This window comes from Rhinoraja longicauda, chromosome 19 (assembly GCF_053455715.1).
Source record: "Rhinoraja longicauda isolate Sanriku21f chromosome 19, sRhiLon1.1, whole genome shotgun sequence".
NCBI lineage: Eukaryota > Metazoa > Chordata > Chondrichthyes > Rajiformes > Arhynchobatidae > Rhinoraja > Rhinoraja longicauda.
The window spans coordinates 26444742-26461822 of NC_135971.1; the positions used below are offsets into that span (position 1 = coordinate 26444742).

The following is a 17081-nucleotide window of genomic DNA, read 5'->3' on the forward strand; positions in this document are numbered from 1 at the left end:
GATTGTGATCAATGTAAATTTAAAAAATCTAAAATTTCAGTAAAATCTCAGTAAATTTCTCACTGTGACAGGTTTGATCCTGAAATCGAGCGAGTTTACACGTCTCCCTGTGACCACACATATTTCCTCCATGAGTTCCGGTTTCTTTCATCCCATATCTTGAAAACGTGAGGGTTTGTAGGTTAATTGGGCTGTGTAAGTTACTCTTGTTGTGCTGAGAATGGGTGAGAAAGTGGGATAACATAGATGTGTAGGAAGGAACTGCAGATGCTGGTTTATAGAGAATACAGGCACAAAGAGCTGGAGTAACTCGGTGGAACAGGCAGCGTCTCTGGTTAGAAGGAATGGATGACTTTTTGGGTCGAGACCCTTCCTCAGACAGAGTGTCTCCCCTGTCTGAGGAAGGGTCTCAACTGGAAACGTCACACATTCGCTCTATCCAGAGATTCTACCTGTTCCGCTGAGTTACTCCAACATTTTGAGTCTATTTTGGGATAACATAAAACTAGTGTGAATGGATGATTGATGGTCGGCATGGACTTGGTGGGCTGAATGGCCCGTTTCCATGCTGAGTCTCTAATCTAAGAACTGCAGACCCTGGAAATGTGAAATAAAATCCAAAAATACCATTGGCTGATGGCTTAATCGTCAGCTTATCACCATAGCAACCTGGCATTACCCTGTGAGGGATACTCCCTATCAGGGATATTCCCAACCATACCTCCCACTCCTATATGCAACGTACACATTTTCACAATTCTGAAGCATTAATTCTGTTTCTCTTACCATAGGTTCTGTTGAACCTGCTGTGTTTCCAGCATTTTACAAATCATTGAAATGTTGTTGGCTTATTGTTAAAATCCCTTGCATACCTCACCAATTGTCTTCACTTTTATTGACTGAATTTGAAAGAAAAGTTGTGTGATATATTTAAAGGATAACCTAAAGGGCAAAATGGTGGAGCGATAGAGTTGCTGCCTCACAGTGCCAGAAACCCGGGGTTGATCCTGGCCTCAGGTGCTGTCTATGCAGAGTTTGTACGTTCTCCCCGTGACCTGTGTGGGGTTTCCCCGGGTGCTCCGGTTTCCTCACACACTCCAAAGGCATACAGGTTTGTAAGTTAATTGACTTTGATAAAGATTATAATTTGTCCCTTGTGTGTAGGCTAGTGCTAGTGTACTAGTCGGTGGGGATCACTGGTCGGTGCGGACTCTGTGGACTGAAGGGCCTGTTTTCGCACTGCATCTCTAAATTATCTTGAGCAGCAATTGTAAAATAGGCTGTCCAAATCCATCTGCACCACTCTTGTCCATACATAATATTTGCCATTGGACATATTTTCATATTATTATTATTTCATATTTCAGATACAACGTGGAAACAGGCCTTTTCGGCCCACCAAGTCCGCACCGCCCAGCGATCCCTGCACATTAACACTATCCTACACACACTTGGGACAATTTTTACATTTTACCCAGTCAATTAACCTACATACCTGTACGTCTTTGGTTTAGAAAACTCCTCTACATGTTGGTTTAGAAAACTATCCCGCATACATTCCAAGAAATCCTCTTCCTCAGCACCCCTGCCAGTTTGATTCACCCAATCTATATGTAGATTGAAGTCGCCCATTATAACTGTTTTACCTTTGTTGCACGCATTTCTAATTTCCTGTTTGTTGCACCCATTTCTAATTTCCTGTTTGGTTGCACGCATTTCTAATTTCCTGTTCGATTTGCTCCACGGTGATATCTCCTCGTGGGCTATGCCTACTTTGAAGAGATTCTCCTCCTCTACCCAACGTGGAGAACTGCGAGACCCTCTCTCACTGCTCCCCCAGTGACGTTCTCCACAGATGCTGCCTGACCCGCTGAGCAGCTCCATTGTAAGGGGAGTAAGAGGCGCCCATGGCCGACAAGGGAAGACAAGGACAGCATAAAAATAAAAGAGAAGAAGTACAACAAAGCAAAGAAGAGTGGGAAGCCAGAGGACTGGGACTCTTTGAAAGAGCAACAGAAGATAACTAAAAAGGCAATACGGGGAGAAAAGTTGAGGTACGAGGGTAAACTAGCCAAAAATATAAAGGAGGATAGTAAAAGCTTTCTTAGGTATGTGAATAGACAATAGACAATAGACAATAGGTGCAGGAGGAGGCCATTCGGCCCTTCGAGCCAGCACCGCCATCCAACATGATCATGGCTGATCATTCTCAATCAGCACCCCGTTCCTGCCTTCTCCCCATACCCCATGACTCCGCTATCCCCAAGAGCTCTATCCAGCTCTCTCCCGAATGCATTTAGAGAATTGGCCTCCACTGCCCTCTGAGGCAGAGAACTCCACAGAATCACAACTCCCCGACTGAAAAAGGTCTTTCATCATCTCAGTTCCAAATGGCCTACCCCCCATTTCCAAACTGTGGCCCCTCCTTCTGGACTCCCCCAACATTGGGAATATGTTTCCTGCCTCTAACGTGTCCAACCCCTTAATAATATTGAAAGTCAATAAGCCCTATCACCATTACTGTGTTAATTCAATGACATTCGTAGTGTATCATTGAACAAAGGAGGACTTGGCATGAGGGAACCGCCGTGAGGGGGGTGGGGGGAGGTGGAAGAACAAAGGAAGACCTGTAGGATACTTCATAACTTTGTCGGTGTCCTTCATGTGAAGACTCTTTGCATACCTTGAGTATGCAAAACAATGAATTTCAATGACAGAGGGAATGAATCACCAAGGTGGCTAAGGAAACGTCAACAAAATGTACCAGCATAAAAACTGAGTTACGCGTGCACCTCGAGTACAAGTAATTCGGAATGGGACCAACAAAGAATGTGAAGCAAATTGGCCAAAAGAGGAGCTGTGGACATGGATTAAGTCAGGCATTAAGATGTGTAGGGATTGTATCTGGAGACACAGAGACATAGTCAAGCCAGTCTCACCACAAGCATCAATGTCATTCCTTGCCCAACAAATCCACTCATGGGGTCATCTCAACCCCCGCACCCCACCCCTCCTCCTCCAGCAAATGGCTACCCAATTCCAAACAACCTGGTGGGTATGAGGTTTTCGGAAACATGCTCAACAGGTAGCTGAGCGATGTGCAATGTGCCAGTATAACAAATCATGACTTGCAAACGGTAATGCCAACATTAGGACCCCCAGCAGCAGCTGGCCCACTCCAACACCTACAGCTTGACTGTGTTTCTCTTTCAAAATCCTAGGGTTATATTGACGTTTTTTAGTTTAGTTTAGAGATGAATCCGCGCTGACCAGCGATCTTCGGTTTCCTCCCATACTCCAAAGACATACAGTGACTCCTATGATTTATGTATGAGTTATTTAATCACCAGTTCCAGTGAGGACGAAGGTGGAGGATGGCAAAGGAAGGGAAGCTTGCATAACCAAAACGGTTGTAACTTTAGTCAAAAAGAAAAAAAGTGCATGCAAGGTTCAGGAGGATGAAATCAGACAGGAGCTTTGAGGAATGTAAAGAAAGGAGGGAATAACTCAAGTGGGTGAGTAGAAGGTGGCTCAGTGGGCCAGCGGTAGAGTTGCAGCCTTACAGTGCATGCAGCACCGGAGACCTGGCTTCGATCCTGACTACGGGTGCTGCCTGTACGGAGTTTGTACGTTCTCCCCGTGACCGTGGGGGGTTTCTCCGAGATCTTCGGTTTCCTCCCACACTCCAAAGACCTACAGGTATGTAGGTAAATTGGCTTGGTATAAATGTAAATGGTCCCTAGTGTTGGCTGAAGGGCATGTTTTTGCGCTGTATCTCTAAAGCTTAAAACTACAGGGGCCAATAGAGACCACCAAGTGGCTTTGGCGAGTCGGATTGCAGTAAGTCCCACATCTTTTTCTATCTATATTTAAAACACGAGGGAGAAGGTGGGATTGCTCAAGGATATAGAATGGATTATGTGCTTGGAGTTTGTGGATGTAGGCGAGGTACAAAACAAATACTTTGCATTTGGTTTCACCAAGAAAGACATGGAGAATAGAGAGATCAGTGTGGAGAATACTAACATGCAGGGGCACTATGAAGTTAAGCAAGAGGAGGTGTTGGGGTAACTTGAAGAGCATTAAGGTGGATAAATCCCCAGTATAGAGGAGTGTAGCGGAAGGACAAATCTTCAGGCTGTAGTTCAGTGACCAGTAGAGTTCTGCAGGGATCTGTGCTGTGACCTTTGTTACTTGCGACATATATAAATTACTTGCACCCAGGTGCTCAGAAATTACCCCAGTCATAACAATTAATCAAATCATTATTTTGTTTTTCTTTCAGATTATCACTATGTTCAAGGGCAGTTTGGTTGTGAGGTGAACGATCACAGTCCCAATGTAGGGATATTGAAGTTGGCTTATGACGGAAGATATGCATTTAGTTTTGATAAGGACAAACTAAAGTGGACGGTGCATGATCCAGTGGCTGAGTCCTTCAAAAAGAAATGGGACAAGAATGAAAAGATGAACCGTTATTTCAAGAGCTTGTTAGAAAATGACTGTGTGGATTTATGGAAAACATACTACGCAATTGGAAAAACATACCTGACCAGAAAAGGTGAGTTCGCAACAAAGAGTGTTGTTTTGTGATTTTAGGCAATGAGCAATATTTCACTCTGAGGCAATGAGTAATATTATCTCTGACCCAATAATGACAGAGGGAAAGGTCGTTTGGCCCATTGAGTCGAAGCTAGTTTTCAATGCAATGTCACCAAACTGTTCCACAGCTCTCTCACAACTTGCGCTCAGCTCCCTCTGATTCTCCTTTCAATCAGCTGCAGTGTGGATAATTTGAAATGTCCAACTAACTCACTGGCATGTCTTTGGTATGTGGGACAAAACTGGAGCACACGGTGGAAGCCAACTGAGTCATCAGGTCATTAGTGATAGGAGCAGAATTAGAACATTCGGCCCATCAAGTCTACTCTGTCATTCATTCATAGCTGATCTATCTCTCGCTCCTAACCCCAGCCTCCAGCCTTCTCCCCATAACCCCTGACACACATACTAATCAAGAGTCTATCTATCTATGCCTTAAAAATATCCATTGATGGCCTCTACGGCCTTCTGTGGCAAATAATTCCAAGATTCACCACCCTCTGACAAAATACATTCCTCCTCATTTCCTTCCTAAATGAATGTCTTTTAATATTGAGACTATGACCTCTAGTTGTAGACTCTCCCACCAGTGGACACATCCTCTCCACATCCATTCTATCCATGTCTTTCACTATTTGGTATGTTTCAATGAGGTTCTCCCTTATTCTTCTAAACTCCAACGAATGCAGGCCCAGTGCCATCAAACGCTCATCATATGTTAACCCGTTTATTTCTGGGATCATTCTTGTAAATCTCCTCTGGACCCTCTCCAGAGCCAACACATCCTTCCTCAGATATGGTGCCCGAAATTGCTCGCAATACTCCAAGTGCGGCCTGACCAGTGCCTTACAGAGCCTCAGCGTTACACCCCTGTTTGACAGGGAGAAAGTGTGATTGATGTCTTTCATATTACTTAACCATGGCTTTTCTTGACCATAGTTGACAGCCCCTAATCGGTTTTATATCACACATGTCTATAGAGCACAGTGTTCAGCTTCAGAGGGCAAAATGTAAACGAGATGTGCAGATCACGTTTTTTTTGCACAGAGAGACCTAGAATGCACGACCAGGAGTGGTGGTAGAAGCGGACATGATAATGGTGCTGAAGAAGGTTTTGGACAGGCTCATGGAGATGCAGGAAATACAAGGATATGGATCACATGCAGGCAGTGGAGATTAGTTTGGGTGTATTTTAGTGATAGAGTATGGAAACAGGACCTTTGGGCCACTGTGTCCGCACAGACCAGCAATCGCCCGTTCATTAGTTCTGTCCCACAAGCTAGAGACAATTTACAGAAGCCAGTTTCTCCTCAGTTATCAAGTTCCCAAGTAAGCCATTTGGTCCTCAAACCTCCCACCATTCAATATGACCATGGCTGATGTTCCTCAGGCCTCTACTCCTGTTCAGTGCCAATTCCTCATTGCTCTCAATACCCCGATCTTTCACTACCACCACATTAAATACTTCCAATGATCCTGCTTTCACAAATCTCTAAGGTAGAGATTGCCAGACGATGACCACTCTCTGTAAAAAGAGATTTCTAAACAAATGACTGCTCCCTTTTATCTCGTAACTTGTGTCTCCTATTGAAGACGAGTGAAAATACTTCCAATTTTAAGCGTGTCCACTCCCCAATTGGCCTTTATTTTGTAACTTGTCAATTATTTATCATTGTCAATTTTAGTGAAAACATTTGCTGTTGGTATTGGTTTATTATTGTCACGTGAACTGAGATAACGTCTAAAGTTTGTCTGTGTTATCCAGACAGATCATACTACACGTAACAACAATCAAGCCATCCACAAATAGAACAGTGTAAAGAGAAAAATATTCAGAGTGCAGAATATACAGTTACACTATATTGTAGTCTCACCAACTTCTACAGATGCACCATAGAAAGAATTTTATCAGGATGCATTACAGCTTGGTTTGGAAACAGCTCCATCCAAGAAATTGTAGCGAATTGTGGACGCAGCCCAGATTATCACACAAACCAACTTCCCTTCTATTGACTCCATTTATACAGTACCTTATGCTGCCTCAACAAGGCCTGCAGCATAATCAAGGACAAGTCACACCCTGGCCACTCCCTCTTATCTCCTCTCCCATCAGGCAAATGTATAGAAGTGTGAAACGCACATCACCAGATTCAGGGACAGTTTCTTTCCAGCTCTTATCAGGCAACTGAATCATCCTACCATAACCAGAGAGCAGTGCTGAACCATTATCTACTTCAGTGATGGCCCTCGGACTATCCATGATCTGACTATGCTCGCTTTACCTTGCAATAAATGTTATTCCCTTATGTAGCGGTAGACTGTAAATGGATCGATTGTAATCATATTGTCTCTCTGCTGACTGGTTAGCATGCAACAAAAGCTTTGCACTCTACCTCGGTACATGTGACAATCAACTAAACTGAACTAATAGCATTACAGTTACAGAGAAACTGCAGATCAAAAATTGTGCATGGTTCACAAATGTTAGTTGGTAGATCAGGACAACACCTTATCTTACATGAGAATAATTCAGTAGTCCGATAACAGTGGGGAAGATCCTGTTCTTGAATCGAATGGTACGTGCTTTCAAACTTTCTTGTGTACTGTCTTAACAGTACCATCTCTTTGCAACCTCGTGGTTGGGTAATGGTGATGAAAGAGGCAAAATGGGGCGGATGTAGACAGTCGCATGGTGGTTGCAGTGGGCTGAAGAATATTTTGTGGTGGGTGACTGCAAGTTTTACTGCAGGTGAAAATAACCAACTTATTGTCTTGTAGTCTCCCCTGAGGTCTCTCTCGCTGCCCGCCCTGATGATCATTCAGTCCTGTACTGCACTGTGTTTGGATTTTACCCACCGGCCATCAATGTGAGCTGGTTGCAGAATGGTCAACATATCTCTGAGACCAAATCTTCTGGGGTCGTACCCAACAGCAATGGAACATATCATCTAAGGTCTGTCCTTGAGTATGATCCATATGATGGGAAACAGTATTCCTGTCATGTCGATCACAGCAGCCTGCCCGGTGGGAAGACCATCATCTGGGGTAAGGACGTTAAAATTTATTTCATAGATAGAAGAAACTGAAGTGTTAATGAAACAGTTTATCATTATCTTCTGTCATTTCCATTTTAATAATTGTGACTGCATCCCATATTCCAAGATGCTTAAACTTTCTTTGTGTAGTGGTGTTGCCCGAAGCCATCATGTAATCAGCACCCACCAATGAGCAGAAGACTTTCTCAACGGAAAATATATCAAAAGTAAATAAATAGCTAATATACACGGAAGGCGCATTTGAGATTCTCAGTGGTGGAACTGAAATCAATGAAAAGTGTGTTTCAATAAAAAATGAATAACAGCAAGGCACTGGGGGAGTACATGCCCCAATCCGAATCAATGGTCCGAAGTGGAAATGATTGAGAGCTTCGTGTTCCATGGCACGAATCTATCCAATATTCTGTCATGGACTGACCACATCACCAAGGAGGCACACTGACACCTCTACTTCCTCAGGAGACTGAGGATATTCATCATGTCTGGTGACTCTTGCAAACATCTATAGATGCCGCTGGAGAAAGCATGTTGTTGGGTTGCATCACAACTTGATTTGGGAACTGCACTGCCCAAGACTGCAAGAAAATACAAAGAGTTAAAGATCATCTAACAGACCAGACTTCCCACTATTGACTCAATAGACTCCAGGTTGCCTTGGAATATGAGACTTATCCCACCCCGGCCATTCCTCCTCCTTCCTGCTCCCATCAGGCTCTAGGTACAGAAAGTTGAAAATGTGCACTACCCGACTCAGGAACGCCCCCTTTCCATCTGTAATCAGGCTTTGGAAGTGGCCTTGCATAATATTGTTGTAATGTACGATGCACCTCAACCTCATTGTGCACATTGAACATGAACTATGGGACTGATGCGTTACAATGCTGAGAACTCTATTCTGTACTCTGCATCTTCCTTGTTGCTCCATCTATTGTATTTGAGTTTATTTATGTATAGTATTATCTGATCTGTTTGGATAGCATGCAAAAGAAACATTTGCACTGTATCTTGAACTCTGGCAATAATAAAAGTAAACCTAATGAAGTAAGTTCTGTGATGCAAGTTACAGCTTCTGCATGGAAAAATATTACCATCTCCACTTGACCTAACCAGTATCGTCAAATGCCCGTACATCAAAATCTACTGATCACAATTGCCCACCAGATAGGTCTGCCTGACGAACAGCGATCGTACTAGTTTGATTACAGCTATTCTGCACTGACCGACACAAATGCTCACTTTTGAAAACGTTTCCTCCCTCGAACAATGCACAACTAAGGAATGTGATGTTTCACTCTAAAGACGGTTGACATACTCCAGAACTTAATTTCCAACCTGTCTATGTATCATCAGTAATCTAGGCCACAGTGCCAGCACGCCCTTCATCTGCTCTGAATACCAACTCTAAGTAGTTGACTTTCTTGCACTGATCCCAGTGCCGCCCCATTGGTTGCAGTTTCTCAACCTGAACGCTCCTTTAAGACAACTGTCTACTTGCTCTAAATTGTTTTGCCATTCATGCTAATTATTACCCCCAATGTCATAAGCCATGTGCCTTTGCATTACCTGATCAGATACCAGATGGAAATCCAGATATATTGTATTTCTTTTGTTTCTCGCTCCAGTTGTGCTACCTATTCTGCTGAGTATTTCCAGCATTCTGTCTTTGAAGTTTAGGCTTTTCACACCTGCAAGCTACTGCTGTTCGATTATACACTATGTACGGGTTCCTCTTTATCAACTCTGTTGTATTTTCAAAGAATTCTAATCAATTTCTCAAACAAAGTTTTGTGGAAGGGTCCCAAACCGAAATGTCGCCTGTCCATGTGTAAGAAGGAACTGCAGATGCTGGTTTACAGCGAAGATGGACACAAAATGCTGGAATAACTCAGCTGGTCAGGCAGCTTCTCTGGAGAAAAGGAATAGGTGATGTTTCGGGACACGATCCTTCTGACTGAGTCGATGTCCGCCAGAGATGCTGCCTGTCCCGCTGAGTTACTCCAGCATTTTGTATCTATCATGTACATTCTTTCCACTGACTGGTTAGCACGTAACAAAACCTTTTCACTGCGCCTCAGTTATAGAGTCATAGTCATAGAGTCCTACAGCACAGAAAGAGGCCCTTCGGCCCATCGTGTCCGCGCCGCCCGTTACCAAACACAGTCTAATTTTAATCCCATTTTCCCGCATTTGGACCGTAGCCCTGAATGTTGTAACATTTCAAGTGCCCATCCAAATGCCTCTTGAACGTTGTGAGTGTTCCCGCCTCCACCACCACCCCAGGCAGTGAGTTCCAGACTCCAACCACCCTCTGTGTGAAAAAGTTCTTTCTCACATCCCCCCAAAACTTCCCTCCCCTTACCCTGTATCTATGTCCCCTCGTTGTTGAACCTTCCACCAGTGGAAGAAGTTCCCCGCCATCTATCTAATACATGCCCCTCATGATCTTGTACACCTCGATCATGTCCCCTCTCAGCCTTCCCTGCTCCAGGGAAAACAACCCCAGTCTGCTCAGTCTCTCCTCATAGCCGAGGCCCTTCATCCCTGGCAGCATCCTGGTGAATCTCCTCTGCACCCTCTCCAAAGCTATCACATCCTTTCTATAATGTGGTGACCAGAACTGTACACAATACTCCAGCTGTGGCCTCACCAGTGTTCTGTACAATTCCATCATTACCCCCCTACTTTTATATTCGATGCCCCGGCTAATGAAGGCCAGTAACCCATATGCCTTTTTAACCACCCTATCCACCTGTCCTGCTGCCTTCAAGGACTTGTGTACCTGTACTCCAAGGTCCCTCTGTACCCCTGTCTTCCCTAGGGTCCTTCCATTCATGGTGTACTCCCTCTCCAAGTTATTTCTGCCAAAGTGCATCACCTCGCACTTTTCAGGATTAAATTCCATCTGCCACTGCTCCGCCCATCTGACCATCTCATCTATATCTTCCTGCAGCTTGCAGATCCCTTCTTCGCTATTCATGTGACAATATACTAAACTAAACTAAAGCTTTTGTGAAAATCAGTATCTGCAATTCCTTCTTTCTTCAATTTTCCTGTTAATACCCTGTTAATGCACTTTATTGTTTTGCTATTAATTAAATGTTCTGCCATTACTTAAAAGAATCCAGCATTTTCCCCAAAAGAAGTGTTAGATTATATAGGGTTAAAGCATTCTGCTTTCAATTCACCTTCTTTCTTGAATTAAGTTGTGGCTATGAAGGTGCCATAAGTCACAGAGTTGTACGGAACAGATGTTGGCCCTTTGCCATGGTGTGGAACTGCATGATTCAAAACAACATATCATCTTATATACCTTGGAAATCTCCATAGATAGACACAAAATGCTGGAGCAACTCAGCGAGTCAGGTAGCATCTCTGGAGAAAAGGAATAGGTGGCATTTTTGGTCGAGACCCTCTTCATCCTGAAGTCTTCCGACAGTGCCAATCTACACAGCTTAACAATTGATTTGTAAAATTATGCGTGTCTTATTTTTCAGAAGGAAATGGGAGGAAAGACAGGCACATAGGCCTTATTGCCGTGTGTGTGCTGATATCGCTGGCTATTGTCTTGGCAGTAATTGTTTGGTGGAGAAAAAAGAGGAAAGGTAAGATGGGAAAATAGTGATGCACTGTTGCTAGTAAAGGTGTTAGACTTAAGGACATTATCGACCTCAAGTATGATAAGGCAGCAGTGACACCTGAAATAGCTTGACAGTCACGACTGTCAACACACCTTTGTGCTGTGGTTAAATGTTTCTAATAATCAGATGTCTGAAAATTGTTCATGTGAATTCAGAGTTTAAAAAATAGTTAAACGTAATAGATTCACTGCACCAAATCCTAGAAATATCATTGAATCATTGAAAACTACAGCATGAAAGCAGTCTTTTCTGCCCAGAGAGTCCATGCCAACCTGTTCTCGTGAATTCTATATCATTGCACCTTCTCATCCAGTCACCCACTCACTAATGGCAATTTACGGTGGCCAATTAAACTACAAACTGACGAATCTTTGGGATGTGTGAGGAAACCGGAGCTCCTGGAGGAATCCAATGTGGTCACACGGAGAACGTGCAAACTCCACATGGATGTCACTCAAATTGAACTCGCTGTGAGGCAGCAGCTCTACTAGCTGTGACACTGTGCTGCTCTGTTGGGGGCTCGCACTGTTCATAATCCAAGTCAGCTACCAGGCAGATTGGTTGCAGTTTAACATTTCCTAGTTTAGTTTACTTTAATTTAGAGATACAGCGCGGAAGCAGGCTCTTCAGCCCACCGAGTCCACGCTGACCAGCGATCCCTGCACATTAACACTATCCTATAATCACATAACAAGCCAATTAACCTACATACCTGTATGTCTTTGGAGTGTGGGAGGAAACCTTAGATCTCATAGAAAACCCACGCGGTCACGGGGAGTACGTACAAACTCTGTACAGACAGCACCCATAGTCCGGATCGGACCCGGGTCTCCGGCGCTGCAAGCGCTGTAAGGCAGCAACTCTACCGCCGCGCCACAGTGGCTGCCACCCTGGCCACAGTTGCTGGAAGACTCAAAATGAAGTGGGAATGTGAGTGGTGGTGGGAGAAATGGTTCAAGGTGGAAAGCCGAATGAATGAGCAACAACATGACGTGTACTATAGTGTGAAACAGGGCAGCACAGAGCCATAGACCTGAATTCAATATCGACATCGGCTGTTGACTCTGTAGAGTTTGCATGTTGTTCCTGTGACCAAGTGGGTTTCCCCAGGTGCTATGGTTTTCCCCCACAGCCCAAAAGTGGTTTGGTAAGTTAGTTGACCCCTGGATTGTGCATGATGCAATGTGGGGAGAGCTGATGAGAATGTGGGACAAATGTAGGATATATGTACAAGAATGGTTGGTGTAAACCCAGTGGGCCAAAGGCCATGTTTGTATGCTGCATATTTCCATGACTCTTAATGATGAAGACAGATGCTGAATATTTTTAAATTATAAGATTGGGAAAGACTGAGGGACAGTGCCAGAGTAACTCAGCAGGTCAGGCAACATCCCTAGAGAACATGGAACGGTCATTCTGGTTCGAGACTCTTCAGGCAAATTAACATGATTATTCCTCCGCTTAAGTCTGATAGAAGTGTATGGATGCACCTCAACCACTGACTTGCTCAACAAGTGCCTCAATGAGTGGAATTAAAGTATGTTTGGAGTAACATGCACCAGTCCTTAAAATCTTTCATTTCCCAAATCCCAAGAGAGCTGGATGATCAGGCTTTTAGTGTGAATTTAAAGTCATCTATATCACGGGTTTCTTGCCTGTGATCACATTGTTGTAAGAGATATTTTAGCGATGAATTGCAGTTCACTTTTCCCCTGTCTAAAGGAGTTATTGTGTTGAATATTGCATCATAACAAGTGGAAGGGAAAGTTAATGTAGGATTTAGAGTTTGAATGTAGGGCAGCATGGTAGTGCAGCTGGTAGAACTGCTGCCTCGCAACCCCAGAGACCCAGGTTTAATCTGGACCTTGGGTACTCTCTGCGTTCTCCCGGTGCGCATGTGTCTTCCACAAGGTGCTCGGTTTCCTCCCATATCCCAAAGATGAGTGTGTTTGTAGGTAATTAGCCTCTGTAAATCACCCTGAGAGTGTAGGGAGTGGATGGGAAATCTATTATGAATGGGTGATTGGTGGTTAGTATGGATTTGGTGGCACAATGGGCCTGTTTACAAACTGTATCTCTGAACTAAACTAAATTGGAAGTCAGAAGGTGTTGGCTGATGTATCTTTACACCAGCTGCAAATGTCATGAATTGAGAATTGATTGCAAATGTTAAAGTATTATAAACAAAACTGGGTGATCAAAATGACAAGAAGGATGAAGGGCAGAGTGTCCATTGAAATAACAGACATGCTGCTTTCTTTAGCACTTGGCCTTGGCTGTGTACTATTTCCTCCTCAAAATGCAATGTTCCCAGGAATTGCTTGTCTGAGACACCACTCAACAAGTATATTTCTTGAAACACAGGTTCTGCTTTCATGGTATCAAGATGTCTAGCAGTTCCAGCACCCACATCATTTCTCACTGTGCCAAAGCTATGAAAGCAGCAATAATTTAGTCATTGAACATCAACGTCATGCACATTTGACTTGAGGCAATGGTTTTAGTTTATTATTACAGTAAACTAGTCGTGGTCATGGGTTTGCCATTGTGGTCACTATTAGTGAGGGCGATTAACTAATATTTAGCTGTGAAACAGAAAGGAATTGGCTTTTCAAGCCCACGGCGCCATAGAGTCATATGGCATGGAAACAGGCCCGTTGCCTCAACTTGGCCATGCCAACAAGAATGCCATGTTTAACTAGACCTATTTGCCTGCAATTGACCCATATCTCCCTGAACCTTTCCTATCTATGTCCCTGTCCAAGTGTGTTTTAAATGTTTTTTTTAGTATCATCCTCAACTACTTCCCCTGGAATGTTGCTCCATATTTCCACTTCCTCTGGTCCCTAGTAATTCTTTTCCCTCTCACCTTAAACCTAAGTCCTCTGGTTCTTGATTACACAAGGCTGGTTAAAAGATTCTATACATTCAATCTGTCTATGCCCCTTGATTTTATAGACCTCTCTAAGATCACCCCTCAGCCTCTTGCCTGTTAAGGAATAAAGTCCTATCATGCCCATCCTCTCCCTGAATCTCAGGCCCTGTTAATGACCCCTATAGTGGGATAGACAAAACTTACAACAATTCTCCAAACGCTGCCCAACCAACGTCTTGCACCACAGGAGCAGATCATCCCAACGTTTTTATTCAGTACCTATATTATTCAGACGGCCAGAGATGGTTGTGCTGTGAGGAGAAAATTACATGTCATTGATGTTCATGATTATTCTGTTCTTTGTGCATGGCCATTTTGACTTTGTCCCATTTTACTTTGTTTATGATATTGTACAAGATTTGCAATCACACCTCCCAATTGACTAAAGTTATCCCAATGAACTAAATGCCTAATATGGCATTTAACTTATTGCACATATTCAGTGCAGGGTAGAAGCTGCAGCTTTTCACAAAGGGCAAGTTTATTTTACATACTATGTGGTTGGTGCCAGGAATGCACTGCCAGGGATGGTGGAGTTTGGGGTGCACCTTCGTGGGTGCATGGAGATGCAGGGGCTGGAGGGACATGAATCACTTGGATGCCGTTGCTGCCTAACTGGTGTCTATCCGACTGATCTGGAGGAATTTCAAAGGAACCTGATGGTCAAAGTGGCAGGGACCCAATGGTTAATTCCAGTGACCCAATGTGTTGAATTCTCAGAATTTTATGATGCATGGGAATGCCCCTGAAATAGAAGAACAGGCCCTACGGCCAACAATGTTTGTGCTGAACATGATGCAAATTAAGGCAGAGTGGTGCAGCTGATAGAGCTGCTGCCTCACAGCGTCAGAGACATGGGTTCATTCCTAACATCGGTTGTTGACTGTGTGAAGTTTGCATGTTTTCCCTGGACCACATGGCTTTCCACTGTGCTCCAGTTTCCACACACATACCAAAGATGCCAGGGTTTATCAGTTAATAGGCCTCTGTAATTTGACCCTAGTGTGGGTGTGAAAGTTGGATAACATAGAACTTGCATGAACTAAACTGATTGAAGGAATATTATGTTTCTTGTTTAGTTTAGTTTAGAAACATAGCGCTGAAACAGACACTTTGGCCACTGAGTCCGCACCAACCAACGATCACCCACACATGCTAGGGACACAAGCCAATTAACCAACAAACCTACACATCTGTTTTTGGAATGTGGGAGGAAACTGGAGCACCCGGAGAAAACCTATGCAGTCACGGAGAAGATACAAACTGCACAGACAGCACCCGTAGTGAGGATCAAACCTGGGTGTCTGGCGCTGTGACATTATGTCTTGAAGGAAGATGTTATGTGGGATGAATCAACAGTTGAAGTGAATAAACAAATTGTATCTTTCCGAGTTCTGTTCTCTGCTGTGCCATTTCTCAGTTGTCTAATATTTAATTTCCCTCCTCAGATTATCAAACTATTCAACCAAACCAGAACATGCGCTGCTAACCAATTGCTGAATAGAAGATTTCATGGATGTGATTGAAATGCCACCAGTCAGCAAGTATATTTCCTGAAACAGAGGTTCTGCTTTCATGGTATCAAGACGTCTAACAGTTCCAGAACAGATGTCATGGATGTGATTGAAATGCAGGAACTGAAATATATGGAAAGAGTTAAATTAAATTTACTAAACATGACAGAATTTCTTAATAGACTGTCCGGCATTTGTACAAATTAGTGCTGTGTAGCAATTGATGCTGATCACAGCTGATCTGACTTAGGCCTCAAGTCCTTTACTGTGCTTATTCCACATAGGGTACAATTCCCTGTTCTTTTAGATACATCCGATTTCTCTTGAAATACCTCAAATGTTATAACCTCCGTTGTATCAAAATGCTGCTGCTCTGCAAAATGGATGACCAGTCTATGCTACTTCCTCCAATGTAGAAGAGGCCACATTGTGTACACTGAATGCAGTGGACAAGGTTGGACGAGGTGCAGCTGAACATCTGTTTCACATGGAATTGTCTTGTCCCTTTATTTCCCTTTTCCACCATGCATTATCCATCAATGCACCACCCCATCGTACCTCTTTAATACCTTCATAAAGTTAACTCTGATTCGTGTCAACTCCAAGGAACACAGAACCAATGACTTTAGCCATTCATGGTAAGGCAACACTTGCTTATTCCAGGAATCTCTTCTGGGTGATATCCAATATTAATATATCCTTTCTTAAATCTGGGGACCAAAGTGTACACAGTGCTCCTGATGTGTCCTTCGCCAGATCATGTACCATAATTACAATAGTAACCTATTTTTGAATGCCAATATGCTATTTGCATTCTGTGTTGTGCTGCATCTACCTGCTGCTGTTTTTTTTTGCACTTTGAGCACTTGAATCTCTTGTACTGCACTCATTTGCAATCTCACTCCATATAGACAATAGCTCCCTTTTGAATTGCTCTTACCAAAGTGCATGAGCACATATTTTCCATTATTAAACTCCATTTGCCAGGTTTATAGACAATAGACAATAGACAATAGGTGCAGGAGTAGGCCATTCAGCCCTTCGAGCTGAGTCATAGGGCCACATAACATGGAAACAGGTACTTCAGCCTAATGCTCCAAGCTGAACAAGATGCTGCATCAATGTTAGTCACATTTGCCAGCATTTGGCCCACAGACCTCTCAACATGTTCTATCCATGTACGTGTCCAAGTGTCCAAGAGAGAGCTGGATAGAGCTCTTAAGGATAGCGGAGTGAGGGGGTATGGGGAGAAGGCAGGAACGGGGTACTGATTGAGAGTGATCAGCCATGATCGCATTGAATGGCGGTGCTGGCTCGAAGGCCTGAATGGCCTACT

General features: G+C 43.6%; 1 protein-coding gene across 1 annotated transcript in view; it reads left to right on the plus strand.

Annotated features, from left to right (window-relative positions):
- Positions 1-15720, plus strand: part of LOC144602906 (class I histocompatibility antigen, F10 alpha chain-like) — a 31063-nt gene extending 15343 nt beyond the window's left edge. The window contains exons 3-6 of the mRNA XM_078416027.1: positions 4286-4561; positions 7381-7647; positions 11153-11260; positions 15680-15720. Coding sequence (XP_078272153.1) covers positions 4286-4561; positions 7381-7647; positions 11153-11260; positions 15680-15720 — 692 coding nt within the window. The remainder of the gene's footprint in view (positions 1-4285; positions 4562-7380; positions 7648-11152; positions 11261-15679) is intronic.
- The last annotated feature ends 1361 nt before the right edge of the window (positions 15721-17081 follow it).